The 19,912-nt window shown below is 48.2% G+C and overlaps 1 protein-coding gene across 6 annotated transcripts in view; it reads left to right on the forward strand.

Annotated features, from left to right (window-relative positions):
• Nucleotides 1–19,912, forward strand: part of SOX30 (SRY-box transcription factor 30) — a 213,255-nt gene that overhangs the window by 96,110 nt on the left and 97,233 nt on the right. The window contains exon 1 of one of the 6 annotated variants that reach the window (XM_063928389.1): nt 1,100–1,742. The exons of 3 other annotated variants lie outside the window; for them this stretch is intronic. In XM_063928389.1, the coding sequence (XP_063784459.1) occupies nt 1,211–1,742 (532 nt within the window). In that variant the 5' untranslated portion in view covers nt 1,100–1,210. Of the gene's footprint in view, nt 1–1,099; nt 1,743–19,912 lie in introns of those variants that run through there. 2 more of the 6 variants (XM_063928390.1, XM_063928388.1) reach the window with 2 other exon arrangements.

A 19,912-nucleotide genomic window follows, 5' to 3' on the forward strand; every position in this document is an offset into this window, starting at 1 on the left:
TGTGAAAATATGCTAAAGTACAGCCGCCGGGATTTGTATACAAAACTGCATAAACATTCGCAGCATTGATGCAGATCCGGCAAACATCAAACTTCTGAGTTTATGATCACTCAGAATAGCTGCCGCAACTGAGACACTGGATATGTGACTCCTGCGTACAGGATCACAGTCGGTGGCTGATAACCCCCCCCCCCAAAAAAAAAAAAAAACAACAACAACAACACAGTCCTTACAATCCCTCCTGTCAAAACGTCCGCTCCCTGTAAATCACTTCTGAACAAATCCTCACTGCGACCGTAATCACAATTCAATCACAGGGGGTAATTCCAAGTTAATCGCAGCAGGAATTTTGTTAGCAGTTGGGCAAAACCATGTGCACTGCAGGGGAGGCAGATATAACATGTGCAGAGAGGGTTAGATTTGGGTGGGGCGTGTTCAATCTGAAATCTGAATTGCAGTGTAAAAATAAAGCAGCCAGTATTTACCCTGCACAGAAACAAAATAACCCACCCAAATCTAACTCTCTCTGCACATGTTATATCTGCCCCCCCTGCAGTGCACATGGTTTTGCCCAACTGCTAACAAAATTCCTGCTGCGATCAACTCGGAATGAGGGCCACTGTGCGTTTGTATTGCGGCAGTGACTTACAGTATGCGCAGACCATCGATAATCGCTCAACGGCATGAACATCGGAATAGCGTACAAATACGAATCAGACCCATAGGTTTTGGTAAAGGGTTGGCAGCAGGTGAGGGCACTGGGGGCTAAATACTGGCTTCGTGTGGCATCAGAGTAACCTTATGCGGTTGGGTTTGTCAAGCAATTAAACAGTTACCCTGTTTTACATTTCACCCATATAAAATGTTATTCCATTACTATTTTTCTTGTTAGAGTACAAGTCCATTTTGCATACCCAGTGTATTTATGGCATTTATCACAAAGTCATAATTTCATGACAAAACATTATTTAATTAGAGTTAGACTAACAACAGAAGGTGCTAAGTCCCGCCTCTGCCCTGTATCCATAGTAACATAACTCAACATTGTGTGCAGTGCTAGCTGCGCTCTGTCTTATTTGTCTTTGAGAGCCAATGGCAGTTAAAGGCTGAAGGAGTCAGGCTGCGAGTGGGTGTGGCCTGGCCAGCCCTCAGATTTCATTGGTCCCTGAGTCCTAAGACCGTTATTGTCTGTTGGTGATAGCAGGCAGTAATGGATGTGGGGCTAGAGAGCGGTGGTGGGGAGACTCCTGGGACTGAAACTGGTTCAACATGGAGCCATGGAGAGAAAACAGGGGGCTCAGTGCAGATGATCAGTAAGCAAGACTTCGCCATGTCCAAAAAGTCCAGAGAGGAGACTGGCCAACACACTGTCACCAAACCTTTAGCCGGTTCCCAGGATTCATGCCAGGTCACAGACTTAAATGCTATTCAGGGGCAGTGGTTGTCAGCAGGGGATGTTAGGCTGCCGACAGGTAAAACTATGGCCAATACTATCAGTTGGGGGGTCTATAGCAGTAGAGCATCATGGGATGACAAGCTGCCCCAGAATTACCACATGTTACTCCAGGAAAATGATATAAAATCAGAAAAATTGGAAGATGATGAACAAAATTATAGTATGTTCCTCAAAGGTACCAATGTACCACCGGCACAATTTCCAATAACAATGCTATCCCCACTGGAACCATCAGTAAAATTAGAAGCCGAAAATGTTCGTCTGACAGTGCATCCCTCAGATGCAGGTAAAGTGTATTTTGTTTTTACATTGTGTGGTACTTTCTTAATTACAGTCTTGTGCATTTATGGCACTTATCACAAAGTCACTGATCCAGTGTCGTCATTTTAAAATACAGGGTTATACAACATGACTATACAAATGACCATTTGTGGAATAAATCTGGGCTTTCTCATACGTCCTAGAGGATGCTGGGGACGACATCAAGACCATGGGGTATAGAAGGGATCCACAGGAGACATGGGCACTGTAAAGACTTTTCATTGGGTGTGAACTGGCTCTTCCCTCTATGCCCCTCCTCCAGACCTCAGTTTTAGAAATGTGCCCAGGCAGACTGGATGCACTCTGAGGAGCTCTACTGAGTTTCTCTGAAAAGACTTATGTTAGGTTTGTTATTTTCAGGGAGAACTGCTGGCAACAGACTCCCTGCTTCGTGGGACTGAGGGGGCAGAAGTAGGAACCAACTTCCTGAAGAGTTTCATGGCTCTGCTTCTGGCTGACAGGACACCATTAGCTCCTGAAGGGAACTGAACGTTAGCTGTGCCTAGATGCTCACTCCCACAGCACGCCGTCACCCCCCTCACAGAGCCAGAAGACAGGTAAGTAGAAGAAGACAGATCTTCTATCAAGAAAAGTGACAGCTGAGGTACAGTGCGGCTGGCGTGAGCGCAGTGCGCCATTGCTGCCCACACACACAGGCACTGCAGGGTGCAGGGCGTGGGGGGGGGGCGCCCTGGGCAGCAAAAACACCTCTATAAACTGGCAAAAAGGGGGCATAAGATGCCCAGGCACAGCCCTACCCCCGCCAGTATAAATATTATGAAAAGTTTCTGAGGTAACTCGCTAGGGCATTAAGGGCCCAAAGACTGCTGTCTTATGTTCGCTCTATCCATGAGCCGGGGGGACATGCTGCATATACATTGCCTCAGATTGCTCATTCCTTCCAAAATTATTATGAGTTTCTCTATAATCTTAGAAAGGATCAAACCCCTCAGGCTGCCTCTGATTTGAGGGTATTGATACAGAGATACCTGGTGGAAGTTGAATTTCCAAAACTTCCTGAGTCAGACCTGGATGCTCTGGATCAACCCTTTACCATAGAAGAGCTGGAAACAGCCTTGGCGGCTACACCGACTGGGAAGAGTCCAGGCCCGGATGGTTTCCCAGTCGGATACTATAAAGCCTTTAAACAATCCTTGTTGCCCCTCTTCTTGAAGGCGTGCAATTCCATCTCTGCTGAGAAAGGCTTTTCTCCGCAGACCCTGGAAGCACATATAACTGTAATCCCAAAAGAGGGTAAGGACCCCACCCAGTGCTCGAGCTACCGACCTATTTCCCTCCTCAATTGCGACATTAAACTCTTTGCTAAACTGCTTGCGGGCCGTTTGGGCCGCCTTCTCCCGCTGGTAGTTCATGGGGACCAGGTGGGATTTATAATGGGACGAGAGGCTAAAGATAACACTTCCAAAGTTATTGATCTTATCCACCTTGCTCAGAGCGGGTCCTCCCATATGGTCCTCCTGTACACTGACGCGGAGAAGGGCTTTGACAGGATAGATTGGCAGTTCATGGAGGGTCTTCTTGAGCACATGGGTCTGGGTCCGGCCTGTCTTAGTCGTATATTGACTCTTTATAGGTTACCATCGGCTAGGGTCCGTGTGAATGGTGCCCTCTCTGCTCCCTTTCTTATACGAAACGGAACAAGGCAAGGCTACCCCCTGTCCCCGCTTATATTTGTTCTCTGCATGGAGGCACTTGCATGAGCAATTCGGGCCAATCCAAATATTCACGGCGTATGGGCTGGAAAGCGGGAACACAAATTGGCATTGTATGCGGACGACCTTTTGGCTACTTTGACGGACCCGGTAACTTCACTTCCAGCTCTTATGCAAGAATTCAATAGGTTCAACTTGCTTTCTAATTTCAAGGTAAATTTCACTAAGTCTGTTGCCTTGAATATTTCAACGCCCGCACGAGTACTGGAAGGCATTCGAGATTCGTTCCCGTTTCAGTGGCATCCTACTCAGCTAAAGTACTTAGGAGTTCTCTTGACTAAAGACCTCACTGATTTATACCGGGTAAATTTTCTTCCTTTACTGCATAAGATTACCACGGATCTTAATAAATGGTCTGCACTTCAACTTACTTGGCTGGGTAGGATTAACACGGTAAAGATGACGATCCTTCCTAAAGTTTTGTATCTGCTGCAAACGTTGCCCATAACAGTACCTACTTCCTTTTTCACTACTTTGCAGTCATCTGTCGGCCGTTTCATTTGGGGGCGGAGAGGGCACCGGCTTTCCCAATTCACACTGACCCGTACTCGTAGAGAAGGTGGTTTACAACTACCTCATTTTATTAGCTATTATTACGCTGTGCATTTGTCCAGAGTTATTGATATGTCCAGATCTCCCTATACTAAGCAATGGCCATTAATAGCTGAAACGACTGCGGGTACTCCTTTATTTATTCTCCCCTGGCTTAAAAAAATCCCACGCATAAAACACCCCACCCTAGACTCGACCCTTAAGATATGGAAGAAATTTAGGTACTTAGACTCTTTTAGTCCGAGCCCCTCCTTGCCGACACCTTTATTATTTAACCCAGACCTACCCGCGAACCCCCTCTCCTTGTCTCCGTCCTCAGTATGGGCTAAAGCTGGCATTTCTCGGTTGAGTCACCTGATTGGTTCGGCGGGATTCCATCCCTTCGCAGACTTGCAACGATCTTTTAGTCTACCGCCTAATTCTTTTTGGGCTTACCTACAAATTCGGCATTACGTTACTGCGACACCGGCTCGTGCGGTGGGATGGAGACCGACGATTTTTGAATCCCTGTGTCTCTCTGAGAATTTGCTACGACACCTCATATCTTTATTGTACAGACACTGCCTTTCGAGCACTCCCACTCAACCTTTGGCATTCGTTACGGCTTGGCATGAGGACCTGGGTAGGGAGTTGACCTCTGACCAATGGTCGCGCATTTTTTCAGTTCACATTTGCTAGTTCTCCTTCACTCCAAGTTCTGGAGACACAATACAAAGTGGTATCGAGATGGTATAGATGTCCAGACCAAGTTCACCACATGTTTCCGAGTGTTTCGGATGTCTGCTGGAGGTGTGGCCGGTCTCGTGGCACTCCTTGCCATATATGGTGGCGGTGTCCGGTACTGGCTTCCTTCTGGCAACAGGTTCATTTTATTACCAGGCGTATCACAGGACTCCCAATACCCAGGGCCGGATTAACAATGGGGCGGATGGAGCTGCAGCTCCAGGCCCCCCATTGAAAATAGGCCTACAGGATCCCTTCCATTGCAGCCAGTGTTGACAGGAAAGAAAATCCTGTCATCACCAGCAGCTCTCTCACCTTCACTCCGAATTGAAACCCAATTGATCGAAGTCCCAACCACGCCGGGGGCTGTCCGAACTGTCTCTGCCTCTGCCCGAATGATAATCTGCCATAGGCTCCGCCCCCGTACTCGTCCGAAACTCCGCCCCCATCCCGGCCTGAAGCTCCGCCCCCGCATCTGGGTGTGGCACTGGCAGCACACACAGTAAGCCTTTTCACTGTAGTTTACCCTGTCTTGAGTGGTGCTGCAGTGCACATAGTAAATGTAGCAGTAGAAGAGCAAGGTAGGTGGGGGATGGTGTTATAACTTAAGTACATATAGTATGTAAGAGAACAGAGAGTACAAGTTAAATAATTATTATAAAAGGGGGGGGGGGCGACGACAGGCAGCTCAAGTTATATAAATATATATGGGGCATAAGTTACATATACAGTACATAAAAGGAGGAACAGGGCCAAACGTTCAATCTAAAGGAGGTCAGGAGGCACAACTTAAATATAGAAGGGAGAATGTGGGTACAACATAAATTTATATATATATATATATATATATATATATATATAAAATGGGAGGTGACAACATAATTAAATATGTAAGGGGTATGTGGCACAAATTAATAAAAGAACATACAATATTAATATAAATTATTATTTAAGATGAGATAGCGGCATAAGTTAAATATATATAAAAGCGGGAATAGGAGGCACAACTTAAATGTAAATTGTGGGAGTATGCAGGTGGCAGAACAATATTATTTAAGGGGTTTAGAGAAGCCATAATTTAAAGGGATCAGTATGAGATCCCGGCGCACAGGATCCCGGCGTTTGAAATACCGACGCTGGGATCCCGCTGATTAAGAAGCCAAAAGGGGTGAGTAAAGGTGGGTACACACCAGTAGATATATCTGCAGATCAATTGATCTGCAGATATATCTATGTACGGATCGGGCAGTGTGCTGTGCATACACACTGCCCGATCCGTCGGGGGACTGACGTCATGAACTGGGCGGGCGCCCGCGCCCGCCCAGTTCACCTGTCAATCACCGCCGGCCGCCGCAGCATGTGTACGGGCGGTCGGACGACCGCCCCGTACACACACAGCGACGCGCCAATATATCGTTAGATATATTGGCTGTCGGCTGTGCTGCGCGGCCGACGCGATACGTCTGTGAACGACGGAGTTCACAGACGTATCGCCCGTACACACTGGCAGACGGTCCCGCGATGTATCGGCCGTTCAAGAGAACGGCCGATACATCGACCAGTGTGTACGGGCCTTAAGGGATGTTCTCCCCTCTCCCCATCCTCCTAACCCTCCCTACCTGCAGCCTAACCTCACCTCTTAGTGCCTAACCCTAAGCATCACCCCTGGAGGTGCCTGAAACTAACCTCCCGTCCTCACTGCCTAAACCCCCCCCCCCCCCCCCCCCGTAGCCTGTGAGGGAAGGAGCAAAGTTATGGAGAAGAGGAGGTCCCAGATTGTGAGGGACGGAGGAGAGGTGAGGCCGGAGTGAGAGGGATGGAGGAGAAGTGAGGCCGGAGTGTGAGGAAAGGAGCAGGATGATGTAAGAGAGGATGAGCCAGAGTGTGAGGGAAGGAGCAGGATGATGGAGAAAAGTAGGTGTTGGAGTGTGAGGGATGGAGGAGAGCTGGGGCCGGAGTGTGAGGGAAGGAGCAGGATGATGGAGAAAAGGAGGTGTTGGAGTGTGAGGGATGGAGGAGAAATGGGGCCGGAGTGTGAGGGAAGGAGCAGGATGATGGAGAAAAGGAGGTGTTGGAGTGTGAGGGATGGAGGAGAGCTGGGGCCGGAGTGTGAGGGAAGGAGCAGGATGATGGAGAGAAGGAGGTGTTGGAGTGTGAGGGATGGAGGAGAGGTGGGGCCAGAGTGTGAGGGAAGGAGCAGGATGATGGAGAAAAGGAGGTGTTGGAGTGTGAGGGATGGAGGAGAGTTGGGGCCGGAGTGTGAGGGAAGGAGCAGGATGATGGAGAGAAGGAGGTGTTGGAGTGTGAGGGATGGAGGAGAGGTGGGGCCAGAGTGTGAGGGAAGGAGCAGGATGATTGAGAAAAGAGGTGTTGGAGTGTGAGGGATGGAGGAGAGCTGGGGCCGGAGTGTGAGGGAAGTAGCAGGATGATGTAGGAGAGGATGAACCAGCGTGTGAGGGTAGGAGCAGAATGATAAAGAAAAGGAGGTGTTGGAGTGTGAGGGATGGAGGAGAGGTGGGGCCGGAGTGTGAAAGAAGGAGCAGGATGAAGTAGGAGAAGATGAGCCAGAGTGGAAGGAGTGTCAGTGGAGAGGAGCTGGAAGGGAGCAGTCACCAGCACTGTAAAGAAGATGGAGAGCGCAGTTTGAAGTTAAGTAGTTAATGCTAATAATAACATATGTGATCCTGTATTGGTTTCAAGAGTTGCTGTTTTGGAGTAGATGTGAGCATACCTTAAGCACATTTTTATATGCTATCAGACCTAGATTCCACCCCCTATTAAGTTCTGCTTCAGAAATGTCCCCAGCTGGTTTTCCATCCCAATCGCCCCTTCGTCAATGGATGTCAGAGCAGAGCTGGCGATCAAAACCCGGTGAATTGCAGCACACACCAGGCTCGGGGGTCTTATCTCCCATACAGTATTTAAGTGATGTCTGTGTCAGTAAGTTTATGTGTGTGTGTGTGTGTGTGTGTGTGTGTGTGAGTTAGTGGTGTCTGTGTCAGTAAGTAGCATCTGTCAGTAAGTGTGTGTGTCAGTAAGTTTTTCTGTGTTGTGTGTGTCAAAATGTGGGGTGTGAGTCAGTATGTGTGTGTCAGTAAGGGGTATCGATCATTATGTGGTCTCTGTCAGTAATGGTATCTGTGCCTGTAATGTATGTGTGTGTGTGTGTGTGTGTGTGTCTGTGACAGTAAGGAGTATCTTTGTTAGTAAGTTGTATCTGTGTCAGTAAGGGGTATCTGTCAGTAAGTAGTATCTGTGTCAATAACTGTGTGTCAGTAAGTGTGCCTGTATCAGTAGGTGTGACTAAGTATGTTTGTTAGTAAGTATAATCTGTGTCAGTAAGGGGTGTCTGTGTTAGTAAGTGGTATCCGTAAGGAGTGTTTATGTCAGTAAATGTGTTTGTGTCAGTAAGTATGATTGTGTCAGTAAGGAGTGTCTATTTATGCAAGTGTGTCTGTGTCAGTAAGTGTGTGTCAGTGAGTGTGTCTGTGTCAGTAACGGTGTCTTTGTCAGTAAGAAGTGTCTGTGTTAGGCAGTGGTATGTCAGTAAGGGCTGTTTGTGTCAGTAAATGTGTTTGTGTCAGTAAGTGGAATCTGTATTAGTAAGGGGTGTCTGTGTTAGTAAGGGGTGTCTGTCATTAAGTATGTATGTGCCTATAAATCATGTCTGTGTCTGTAAGAGGTATTTGTTAGTAAGTGGTGTTTGTGTCATTAAATGTATCAGTAAGTGTTTGTCAGTAAGATGTGTCAGTGGTGTGTGTGTGTGTGTGTGTGTGTGTGTGTGTGTGTGTGTGTGTGTGTGTGTGTCAATAAGTGGTGTGTGTCTGTATCAGTGTGTTTGTGTCAGTAAGTGGAATCTGTGTTAGTAAGGGGTGTATGTGTCGGTAAGCTGTGTCTGTCAGTCAGTGTGTCGGCAAGTAGTGTATTTGTCAGTGTATTCCAGTAGCCCTCAGTTCCTTGTCTGCTCTGTATTGCCCCCATCTTTTCTCATCTTTCCACATCTGCTCTGTTTTGCCCCATCATTGCTCCTCTTTAGACCTGTCCACCTTTTCAGCTATCTGTATTATATGGCAGTCACTGCGATGCTTCCTGTATGATATGGTGGTCACTGATGCTGTGTATTATATGGTGGTCACAAACTTTTTCTTGTTACAGTTAACTATTAAGTGGTTGAAGATAGGTACTAGCTATGACCTACATGGAGATAGCCACACTCATGGCACAGGCCACACCCCCTATTTAGATCACAGACATACCACACTGGTCACATCACTAGTCACACCTCCTTTCGAGGCACACAATAGGCCTTTCAGAAATTTCAGCTCCAGGCCCAGGTGGACCTTAATCTGGCACTGCGAATACCTGAGACACCTGAGTTTTGGTTACTTAATTTAATTGACCTACCATTATCCCAGTTTAAAAACTCTCTGCTGCGACATTTAATGAATGCTGCTAGGGCGACCATTCCGTGCTTCTGGAGATCTCAGGTACAGCCTCCCATTGCCAAATGGTTCCAAAGAATCGATTACTATATGGCAATGGAAGACTTGACGTCTTCTTCCGAACAGTCTGTGTCTCGATTCACAGCCGTCTGGTTTGACTGGCTGGAATTCAAAGGAACACAGGAATACAAAACTTCTGTGCTACTCTCCACCCCCATGACATCTAAGGGCTGTGATGGCGATGGCGGTTCTTCTCTCTTTCTCTTTTTCTCTTTCTTTCCCTTTCTCCGTCTGTCCTTTATGCTTCTTGTATGTTCTATTTTCCTTGTTATTAATACTTGAAGATAATAAAGATTAATGTCTTTAGCTAAGTGGGCTAATGATGTCATACATTGCTTTTGTTTCTTGTATTCTTAGTCTACGATTGGAACGACAGCTTCTGCTATAAGAATATTTGTATTACTTGCAATTCCATTGAGCTGTATACTGTTATCTCTTTATTAATAAAAACTCAATTTGCAAAAAAAAAAGTTTCTGAGGTAAAAAGGGTGGAGCTTCTTCCTCAGGCAGCAGGCACACTGCTCAGTGCCATGTTCTCTCTCCTCAGGCTGCAGAGAAATCGCTGGTCCTCCTTCACTTCTGACTACAAGTATCAGGGTGCAAAACAGGGGGGGCACAAGCGAATTTGGTGCTTTACAAGTGTGTTTTACTGTGTAAAAAGCGCTGCATGTCAGTGGGCATTCTGTGTTCACAGGCATTAGATACTAGCGCTGGGGTTGTGAACTGGCTGCTCCTAAACTGTGTCCCTCTGACAGATTTTACTGTGGGTCTGTCCCCTAATAAGTCCCACTGTGTCTGTGTGTGTGTTGTACACGTGTGTAAGACATGTCAGAGGCAGGGAGTTCCTCCCCGGAGGAAACCATTTTAGGGACACAGAAGTGTAAAGAGCCTGCATGGGTGAAAGAAATACGTGATAGTATGCATCATATCAATAGGAGATTAGATAAGTCTGAATCTCATGCTGAGTGCTGGAGAAAATCTGTGGAGGATGTGATTTTTCAGGGCTCTGTTCTTCCATCCGCAGGTGACCCCTCTGGGTCACATAAGAGACCATTTGCAAATATTGTGAATACTGATACCGACACGGACACTGATTCTTGTGTCGACGATAGTGACTCCAGGGAAATAGATCATAAATTGGCAAAAAATATACAATATATGATTGTGGCTATAAGGGAAGTTCTGGAAGTCACAGAAGCCACTCCTGTACCTCAGGAGAAGGCTTATTTCTATAAAGAAAAGAAATCTAAGGTCACTTTCCCTCCTTCCCACGAGCTTAATACACTCTTTGAAGGGATGTGGGTGAATCCCGAAAAGAAATTTCGTATTCCCAAGAGAATTCAGATAGCTTATCCTTTCCCGGTGGAGGACTGGAAAAAATGGGAGTCACCCCCTGTGTTAGACAGTGCACTGTCCAGGTTGACAAAGAAGGTAATTCTCTCTGCACCTGGCACGGCTTCACTAAAAGAGCCGGCAGACTGAAAGATGGAAAGTACATTGAAATCCATTTATGTTGCCAATGGTACGCTGCTCAGGCCCACAATTGCTTGCGCGTGGGTGAGTCGCGCTATTGAAAATGGTCAGAAAGCGTGTCATCAGAAATTGACATGATTGATAAAGCTGTGATACTCCTTAAGTTAGGGAATATCAAAGACGCTGCCGCATACATGCTAGAAGCGGTGAAAGATATTGGACTCTTGAGTTCACAAGCCGCTACCATGGCAGTATCGGGCGTTGTGGATTCGCCAGTGGAATGCGGATGCAGATTCCAAAAGAAATATGGAGGCTCTCCCATATAAAGGTGAGGCCTTATTTGGCGATGGGCTGGATGCATTAGTCTCGGCGGCTACCGCAGGTAAGTCAACATTTTTGCCCTCTGCACCTGTACCGGCAAAAAAGACATATCACCCGCACATGCAGTCCTTTCGGCCCAATAAATACAAAAAAGCGAGAGGTTCCCCCTTCTTTGCGGGTAGGGGAAAGGGAAAGAAGTCCACAGCAGCTTCAGGTTCCCAGGAGCAGAAGTCTACCCCTACTTCTGCCAAATCTTCAGCATGACGCTGGGGCTCCTTTGCGGGAGGCCGCTCGTGTGGGGGCACGTCTCAAACTGTTCAGCCAAGGTTAGATTCTGTCTGACCTGGATCCCTGGGTGTTGCAAATGGTGTCCCAGGGATACAAGCTGGAGTTTCAAGACGTTTCCCCATGCCGATTTTTCAAATCGACCTTGCCAGCTTCTCTTCCAGAAAGGGAAGCAGTAACAGCGGCAATCCAAAAATTATGTCAGGATCAGGTCATAGTCCTGGTACCTTTGTCACAACAAGGGGAGGGGTTTTATTCAAGCCTTTTTTGTAGTTCCGAAGCTGGACGGCTCAGTCAGACCGATCCTAAACCTGAAAAATCTGAATCTCTACTTGAAACGATTCAAGTTCAAAATGGAATCACTGAGGGCAGTGATTTCCAGTCTGGAGGATGGTGACTACATGGTGTCGGTAGACATAAAAGATGCTTACCTGCATGTTCCCATTTATCCTTCTCACCAGGCGTATCTGAGATTCGCAGTTCAGGATTGCCATTACCAATTCCAGACGTTACCTTTCGGTCTCTCCACGGCGCCGAGGGTAGTCACCAAGGTGATGGCGGAGATGATGGTTCTCCTGCGTCAAAAAGGAGTCAATATAATTCCTTATCTAGACGATCTCCTGATAAAGGCGAGACCCGGGGAGCAGTTGTTACAAAACATCACACTCTCCCTGTCAATACTTCAACAACACGGTTGGATCATAAATTATCCAAAGTCACAGTTGGAACCGACGACAAGATTGTCTTTTCTCAGGATGATTCTGGACATAGAAGTTCAGAGAGTATTTCTTCCGATGGAAAAGGCTCTGGAAATCCAGAAAAAAACCATCGAGTGTGTCTATCCATCAGTGCATTCAGTTGTTGGGGAAGATGGTGGCGGCCTACAAGGCCATACAGTTTGGCAGGTTCCATGCCAGGGTATTCCAGTGGGACCTGTTGGACAAGTGGTCGGGATCCCACCTACACAGGCACAGGAAGATAATCCTGACGTCAAAAGCCAGGTTTTCGCTCCTGTGGTGGCTACACAGTTCTCACCTACTAGAGGGACGCAGGTTCGGGATTCAGGACTGGCTCCTGGTAACCACGGATGCAAGTCTCCGAGGCTGGTGAGCTGTCACTCAGGGAGAAAGCTTCCAGGGAAAATGGTCAAGTCAGGAAGCCAGCCTTCACATAAACGTGCTGGAATTGAGAGCCATTTACAACGGCCTTCAACAAGCGGTACATCTTCTTCAAGATCATCCCGTGCAGATCCAGTCGGACAATGTAACAGCAGTCGCGTACATAAACAGGCAGGGCGGAACGAAAAGCAGAGCGGCAATGGCAGAGGTGACGAAGATCCTCCTCTGGGCAGAAAGACATGTAAAGGCTCTGTCGGCAATTTTTATTCCGGGAGTAGACAACTGGGCAGCAGACTTCCTCAGCAGACACGATCTCCATCCAGGAGAGTGGGGCCTACACCAAGAAGTCTTCACAGAGGTGACAAGTCTTTGGGGAGTTCCTCAAGTAGACATGATGGCATCTCGTCTCAACAAGAAGCTTCAGAAATATTGTTCCAGGTCGAGAGACCCTCAAGCAATAGCAGTGGATGCGCTGGTGGCCCAGTGGGTGTTCCGGTCGGTGTATGTCTTCCCTCCACTTCCGCTGATCCCAAAAGTGCTCAGGATCACAAGAAGAACAAGAGTTTGAGCAATCTTCATTGCCCAAGACTGGCCAAGGAGGGCTTAGTACCCAGATCTTCAGGAGTTGCTCATAGAAGATCCTCAGCCTCTTCCTCTTCGCGAGGACCTGCTGCAGCAGGGGCCGTGCGTGTATCAAGACGTACTGTGGCTACATTTGACGGCATGGCTGCTGAGCGCCGGATCCTAGCCCGAAAGGGTATTCCCAAGGAAGTAATTCCCACCCTTATTCAGGCCAGGAAAGGAGTAACGTCGAAACATTACCACCGTATTTGGAGAAAATATGTGTCTTGGTGTGGATCCAAGAAGGCTCCTACGGAAGAGTTTGAGTTGGGACGTTTTCTCCATTTTCTGCAGGCTGGTGTGGAGGCGGGCCTACAATTGGGATCAATCAAGGTCCAGATTTTGGCCTTGTCAGTGTTCTTCCAAAAACAATTGGCCTCTCTTCCAGAGGTTCAGACCTTCATGAAAGGGGTTCTGCACATCCAGCCTCCATTTGTGCCTCCAGTGGCACCATGGGACCTTAACGTGGTGTTGCGGTTCCTTCAATCAGATTGGTTTGAGCCTATCCAAGAGATAGAGTTGAAGTTTCTCACTTGGAAAGTGGTGATGCTTTTGGCATTGGCATCCGCGCGGCGGGTGTCTGAATTGGGGGCCTTGTCTCACAAGAGCCCTTACCTGATCTTCCATGAAGATAGGGCAGAGTTGAGGACTCGTCAACATTTTCTTCCGAAGGTGGTTTCATCTTTCCACATAAACCAACCTATTGTGGTGCCAGTAGTTACTGACACGTTCACTGAGTCAAAGTCTCTAGATGTGGTTAGGGCTTTGAAGATTTATGTCGCTTGAACAGCTCGTATACGGAAAACAGAGTCTTTGTTTGTCCTGTATGCTCCCAACAAGATTGGGTGTCCTGCTTCCAAGCAGACTATTGCGCGTTGGATCAGATGTACGATTCAGCACGCTCATACTACGGCTGGATTGCCGTTACCGACGTCGGTGAAGGCCCATTCCACTAGGAAGGTGGGCTCATCCTGGGCGGCTGCCCGGGGGGTCTCGGCATTGCAACTTTGCCGAGCAGCTACTTGGTCAGGGTCAAACACATTTGCTAAATTCTACAAGTTTGACACCTTGGCCGATGAAGACCTCAAGTTCGGTCAATCGGTGCTGCAGGATCATCCGCACTGTCCCGCCCGTACTGGAGCTTTGGTATAGACCCCATGGTCTTGATGTCGTCCCCAGCATCCTCTAGGACGTATGAGAAAATAGGATTTTGATACCTACCGGTAAATCCTTTTCTCCTAGTCCGTAGAGGATGCTGGGCGCCCGTCCCAGTGCGTACTTTACCTGCAGTTTAGTTATTAGAATTACACAAGTTGTGTTATCTTAGTTTTCAGCATGTTGCTGCAATTGGTTCATGCCTGTTGGCGTGTGTTATGTTGAATGCCATGTGCAGTGATCGCGCTGAACCGAAAAAAAAGTGGGTCCCAGGGACCCCTCACTTTTAAAAATTGGGGTCCTAACTGTCCTTTTCTGGGTCCCATCGGAATGAAGGTTCTTATTAATGATTTAAATATAAAAACACGGACTTGATTTGGACACAAGAGAAGTGTTGCAAGGGGGAGGATGGGGTGACGATGCTGCTGGGCTGTGTAGCATACAGGACACCCTGCACCAGAGCTGTAACTAGACATTTTGGTGCCCTTTTGGCAGAAAGTGAATTGGTGCTCCCCTCCCATACCCCAAAGCATGGATAGTGCGCGCCGAAGGCGCGCACCAAAAACTTAGGGGTCTGGCTTTGTGGGGAAGGGGCTTGGCCACATAATAGTGCCAATTCACATTACACCACACAGTAGTGCCGCTTATACACATTGCACCAGGTAGTACCTTCTATATACACTGCACCAGGTAGAGCACATTATACACATTGCACCAAGCAGAACCACCTATACACATTGCGCCAGGCAGAGCACGTTATACACTTTGCGCCAGGCAGAGCACGTTATACACTTTGCGCCAGGCAGAGCACGTTATACACTCTGCGCCAGGCAGAGCACGTTATACACTCTGCGCCAGGCAGAGCACGTTATACACTCTGCGCCAGGCAGAGCACGTTATACACTCTGCGCCAGGCAGAGCACGTTATACACTCTGCGCCAGGCAGAGCACGTTATACACTCTGCGCCAGGCAGAGCACGTTATACACACTGCACCAGGTAGAACCACCTATACACATTGTGCCAGGCAGAGCACGTTATACACATTGTGCCAGGCAGAGCACATTATACATTTTGCGCCAGGTAGAACCAGCTATACACACTGAGCCAAGCAGAGCACGTTATACACATTGCGCCAGGCAGAGCACGTTATATACATTGCGCCAGGCAGAGCACGTTATATACATTGCGCCAGGCAGAGCACGTTATATACATTGCGCCAGGCAGAGCACGTTATATACATTGCGCCAGGTAGAACCACCTATACACACACTGAGCCAGGCAGAGCACGTTATACACTTTGGACGGGGAGAAGCTGCAGGCAGCGCGATTGAATGGGGAGAAGCTACCGGTGGTGATTTGATGGCAAGAGAGGCACTGAAACAGTATTATTAGCAGAGACGCACTGGTCACTTAGAGACCTCTCTGCTTGTAGTGCGTAAAACGCGCTATAGCGCATATTTTGTGATCACTGGGTGTATTGGGAAGAGAGTGAGGTGGGTGTAGGGGGAAGAGAGAAACTGACTGAGAGCGGGTTGACAGAGGGGAAGAGAGAGACGGACAGAGAGAGGGGGCGGGACAGACAGAGAGAGAGAGAGAGGGAACGAGGAGACGGACAGAAAGAGAGAGGGAACGAGGAGACGGACAGAGAGAGAGAGAGAGAGAGGGAACGAGGAGACGGACAGAGAGAGAGAGAGAGAGGGAACGAGGAGACGGACAGAGAGAGAGAGAACGAAGAGACGGACAGAGAGAGAGAGAGGGAACGAGGAGACGGACAGAGAGAGAGAGAGGGAACGAGGAGACGGACAGAGAGAGAGAGGGAACGAGGAGACGGACAGAGAGAGAGAGAACGAGGAGACGGAGAGAGAGAACGAGGAGACGGACAGAGAGAGAGAGAGAGAACAAGGAGACGGACAGAGAGAGAGAGAGAGAACGAGGAGACGGACAGAGAGAGAGAGAGAGAGAGGGAACGAGGAGACGGACAGAGAGAGAGAGGGAACGAGGAGACGGACAGTGAGAGAGAGAGAGAACGAGGAGACGGACAGAGAGAGAGAGAACGAGAAAGACGGACAGAGAGAGAGAGAACGAGGAGACGGACAGAGAGAGAGAGAAAGAGGAGACGGACAGAGAGAGAGAGAACGAGGAGACGGACAGAGAGAGAGAACGAGGAGACGGACAGAGAGAGAGAGAACGAGGAGACGGACAGAGAGAGAGAGAACGAGGAGACGGACAGAGAGAGAGAGAGAGAGAACGAGGAGACGGACAGAGAGAGAGAGAGAACGAGGAGACGGACAGAGAGAGAGAGAACGAGGAGACGGACAGAGAGAGAGAGAACGAGGAGACGGACAGAGAGAGAGAGAACGAGGAGACGGACAGAGAGAGAGAGAACGAGGAGACGGACAGAGAGAGAGAGAACGAGGAGACGGACAGAGAGAGAGAGAGAACGAGGAGACGGACAGAGAGAGAGAGAGAGAACGAGGAGACGGACAGAGAGAGAGAGAGAACGAGGAGACGGACAGAGAGAGAGAGAGCACGAGGAGACGGACAGAGAGAGAGAGAGAACGAGGAGACGGACAGAGAGAGAGAGAGAACGAGGAGACGGACAGAGCGAGAGAGAAAGGGGGGGGGGAGATTGGACAGAGAAAGGGGGGAGATGGAAAGAGGGGGGGAAGGCCGAGAGAGAGGGGATAGATGGAGGCAGAGGAAAGGGAGTGATTGAGAGAGGGGCTTGTACTACTGTAGCATTGCTTGTCAGTGATGTATATAATCTAGGGCTGCTACTGTGCATGGACACTGCTGCCAGTGCCTCTGCACATTCCTCCGACGGACGTTTGGCGCCGGGGACGGTCAGGACAGGGGTGTAATAGAAGTAGGCAAGGGCTGTGAGAGCGGCCCCAGTCCTCCCCTTCCAGCCCGGTGTCCGTGTCAGCAGCAATAGAGGGGGAGTTTAGATTAGTAAAATAGGTACAGTAAGACACAGGCAGCATTTGAGTGGGAGGAGAAGGAGAGCGGACCTTTTACTGGCCGGGAGACAGGACCCGAGTGACTGGCTGTGCAGTGGCCGTCTTCATACACAGGCTCTGGGACACTGGCGGTGGGCGGGCGAACAGGCGCAGCGCTGGTCGCGGCATTTAATGAGTCAGGGAGACTCATTGTAATGCCGTCCCTGAACCAGCCCCCACCGCGGGAACAGACAGCCCCCCTCTCCCCACGCCACTTATAACGAGCTCTTACTGTGCACCCGACCCTCCTCTCCCCTGCCACTGACCACTGGCAGCACTCAGAAGCCAAACCCCCTCCCCAGCCGCGGGTTACCCAATGTCACAGAGGATCGCTACCACGGAGCTGCGCTGTCATGTCCTGACTGGCAAGGCTCCACCTCCTGTTTTTAAAGCCTGCCGCCGGGCCGCCACGCCAATCAATCTGCCAGGCTAGGGATTGGCTGCAGCGGAGCGCGTCCCAGAGGACTCACACATGTTGGAAAAGTGAGTCTCTGAACATCAATACCGGGTAAAAAACGCGCTATAGCGCGTTTTTGCGAACACTGCATGTGTGTGGCATGGTTGAGGGTGTGAGTTGGTAGATATCTCACCACTAGTTTAAGTAATTATTTTCCTCGAAATGTCAGTCTCCCTGGGCACAGTTCCTACAACTGAGGTCTGGAGGAGGGGCATAAAGGGAGGAGCCAGTTCACACCCAATTAAAAGTCTTTAGAGTGCCCATGTCTCCTGCGGATCCCGTCTATACCCCCATGGTCTTGATGTCGTCCCCAGCATCCTCTACGGACTAGGAGAAAAGGATTTACCGGTAGGTATCAAAATCCTATTTTTTCATGGACTTTTCACCTCTTTGTCGTATTCAAGAAGGTGGTTACTGTGGAGAAGTCCTAAGATTCAGCAGTTCCCTGCACACTAGTACGGGGAGAGCAATACATAGGGGGTAATTCCAAGTTGATCGCAGCAGGAATTCTGTTAGCAATTGGGCAAAACCATGTGCACTGCAGGGGAGGCAGATTTAACATGTGCAGAGAGAGATAGATTTGGGTGTGGTGTGTTCAATCTGCAATCTAATTTGCAGTGTAAAAATAAAGCAGCCAGTATTTACCCTGCACAGAAATAAAATAACCCACCCAAATCTAACTCTCTCTGCACATGTTATATCTGCCACACCTGCAGTGCACATGGTTTTGCCCAACTGCTAAAAAATGTCCTGCTGCGATCAACTTGGAATTACCCCCATAGAGAGAAAACGAAAGTGCAGCTTTCCTTTCCTCTTCTCTAAAGCACAGCTTTCCATTCCTTGGGGGTAATTCTGAGTTGATCGCAGCAGGAACTTTGTTAGCAGTTGGGCAAAACCATGTGCACTGCAGGGGAGGCAGATATAACATGTGCAGAGAGAGTTAGATTTGGGTGGGTTAATTTGTTTCTGTGCAGGGTAAATACTGGCTGCTTTATTTTTACACTGCAATTTAGATTGCAGATTGAACACACCCCACCCAAATCTAACTCTCTCTGCACATGTTATATCTGCCTCCCCTGCAGTGCACATGGTTTTGCCCAGTTGCTATCAAAAATCCTGCTGCGATCAACTTGGAATTACCCCCCTTGTTTTTAAACCACAGCTCTTTATTCCTCTTCTCTAAAGCGCAGCTTTTTTATTCCTCTTCTCTAAAGCGCAGCCTTCCATTCCTCTTCTCTAAAGCACAGCTTACCATTCCTTTTCGTTAAAGCGAAAGTTTTATATATATACAGTATATATATATATATATATATATGTATGTATATATATATATATATGTATGTATGTATATATATATATATATATATGTATGTATGTATATATATATATATATATATATATGTATGTATATATATATATATATATATATATATATATGATGAGCGGGTCATATTTACTAGAGATGAGCGCCGGAAATTTTTCGGGTTTTGTGTTTTGGTTTTGGGTTCGGTTCCGCGGCCGTGTTTTGGGTTCGACCGCGTTTTGGCAAAACCTAACCGAATTTTTTTTGTCGGATTCGGGTGTGTTTTGGATTCGGGTGTTTTTTTCCAAAAAACCTAAAAAACAGCTTAAATCATAGAATTTGGGGGTCATTTTGATCCCAAAGTATTATTAACCTCAAAAACCATCATTTCCACTCATTTTCAGTCTATTCTGAATACCTCACACCTCACAATATTATTTTTAGTCCTAAAATTTGCACCGAGGTCGCTGGATGACTAAGCTAAGCGACCCTAGTGGCCGACACAAACACCGGGCCCATCTAGGAGTGGCACTGCAGTGTCACGCAGGATGTCCCTTCCAAAAAACCCTCCCCAAACAGCACATGACGCAAAGAAAAAAAGAGGCGCAATGAGGTAGCTGTGTGAGTAAGATAAGCGACCCTAGTGGCCGACACAAACACCGGGCCCATCTAGGAGTGGCACTGCAGTGTCACGCAGGATGTCCCTTCCAAAAAAACCTCCCCAAACAGCACATGACGCAAAGAAAAAAAGAGGCGCAATGAGGTAGCTGTGTGAGTAAGATAAGCGACCCTAGTGGCCGACACAAACACCGGGCCCATCTAGGAGTGGCACTGCAGTGTCACGCAGGATGTCCCTTCCAAAAAACCCTCCCCAAACAGCACATGACGCAA

Source organism: Pseudophryne corroboree, chromosome 6, assembly GCF_028390025.1.
Source record: "Pseudophryne corroboree isolate aPseCor3 chromosome 6, aPseCor3.hap2, whole genome shotgun sequence".
In the NCBI taxonomy this organism is placed as follows: domain Eukaryota; kingdom Metazoa; phylum Chordata; class Amphibia; order Anura; family Myobatrachidae; genus Pseudophryne; species Pseudophryne corroboree.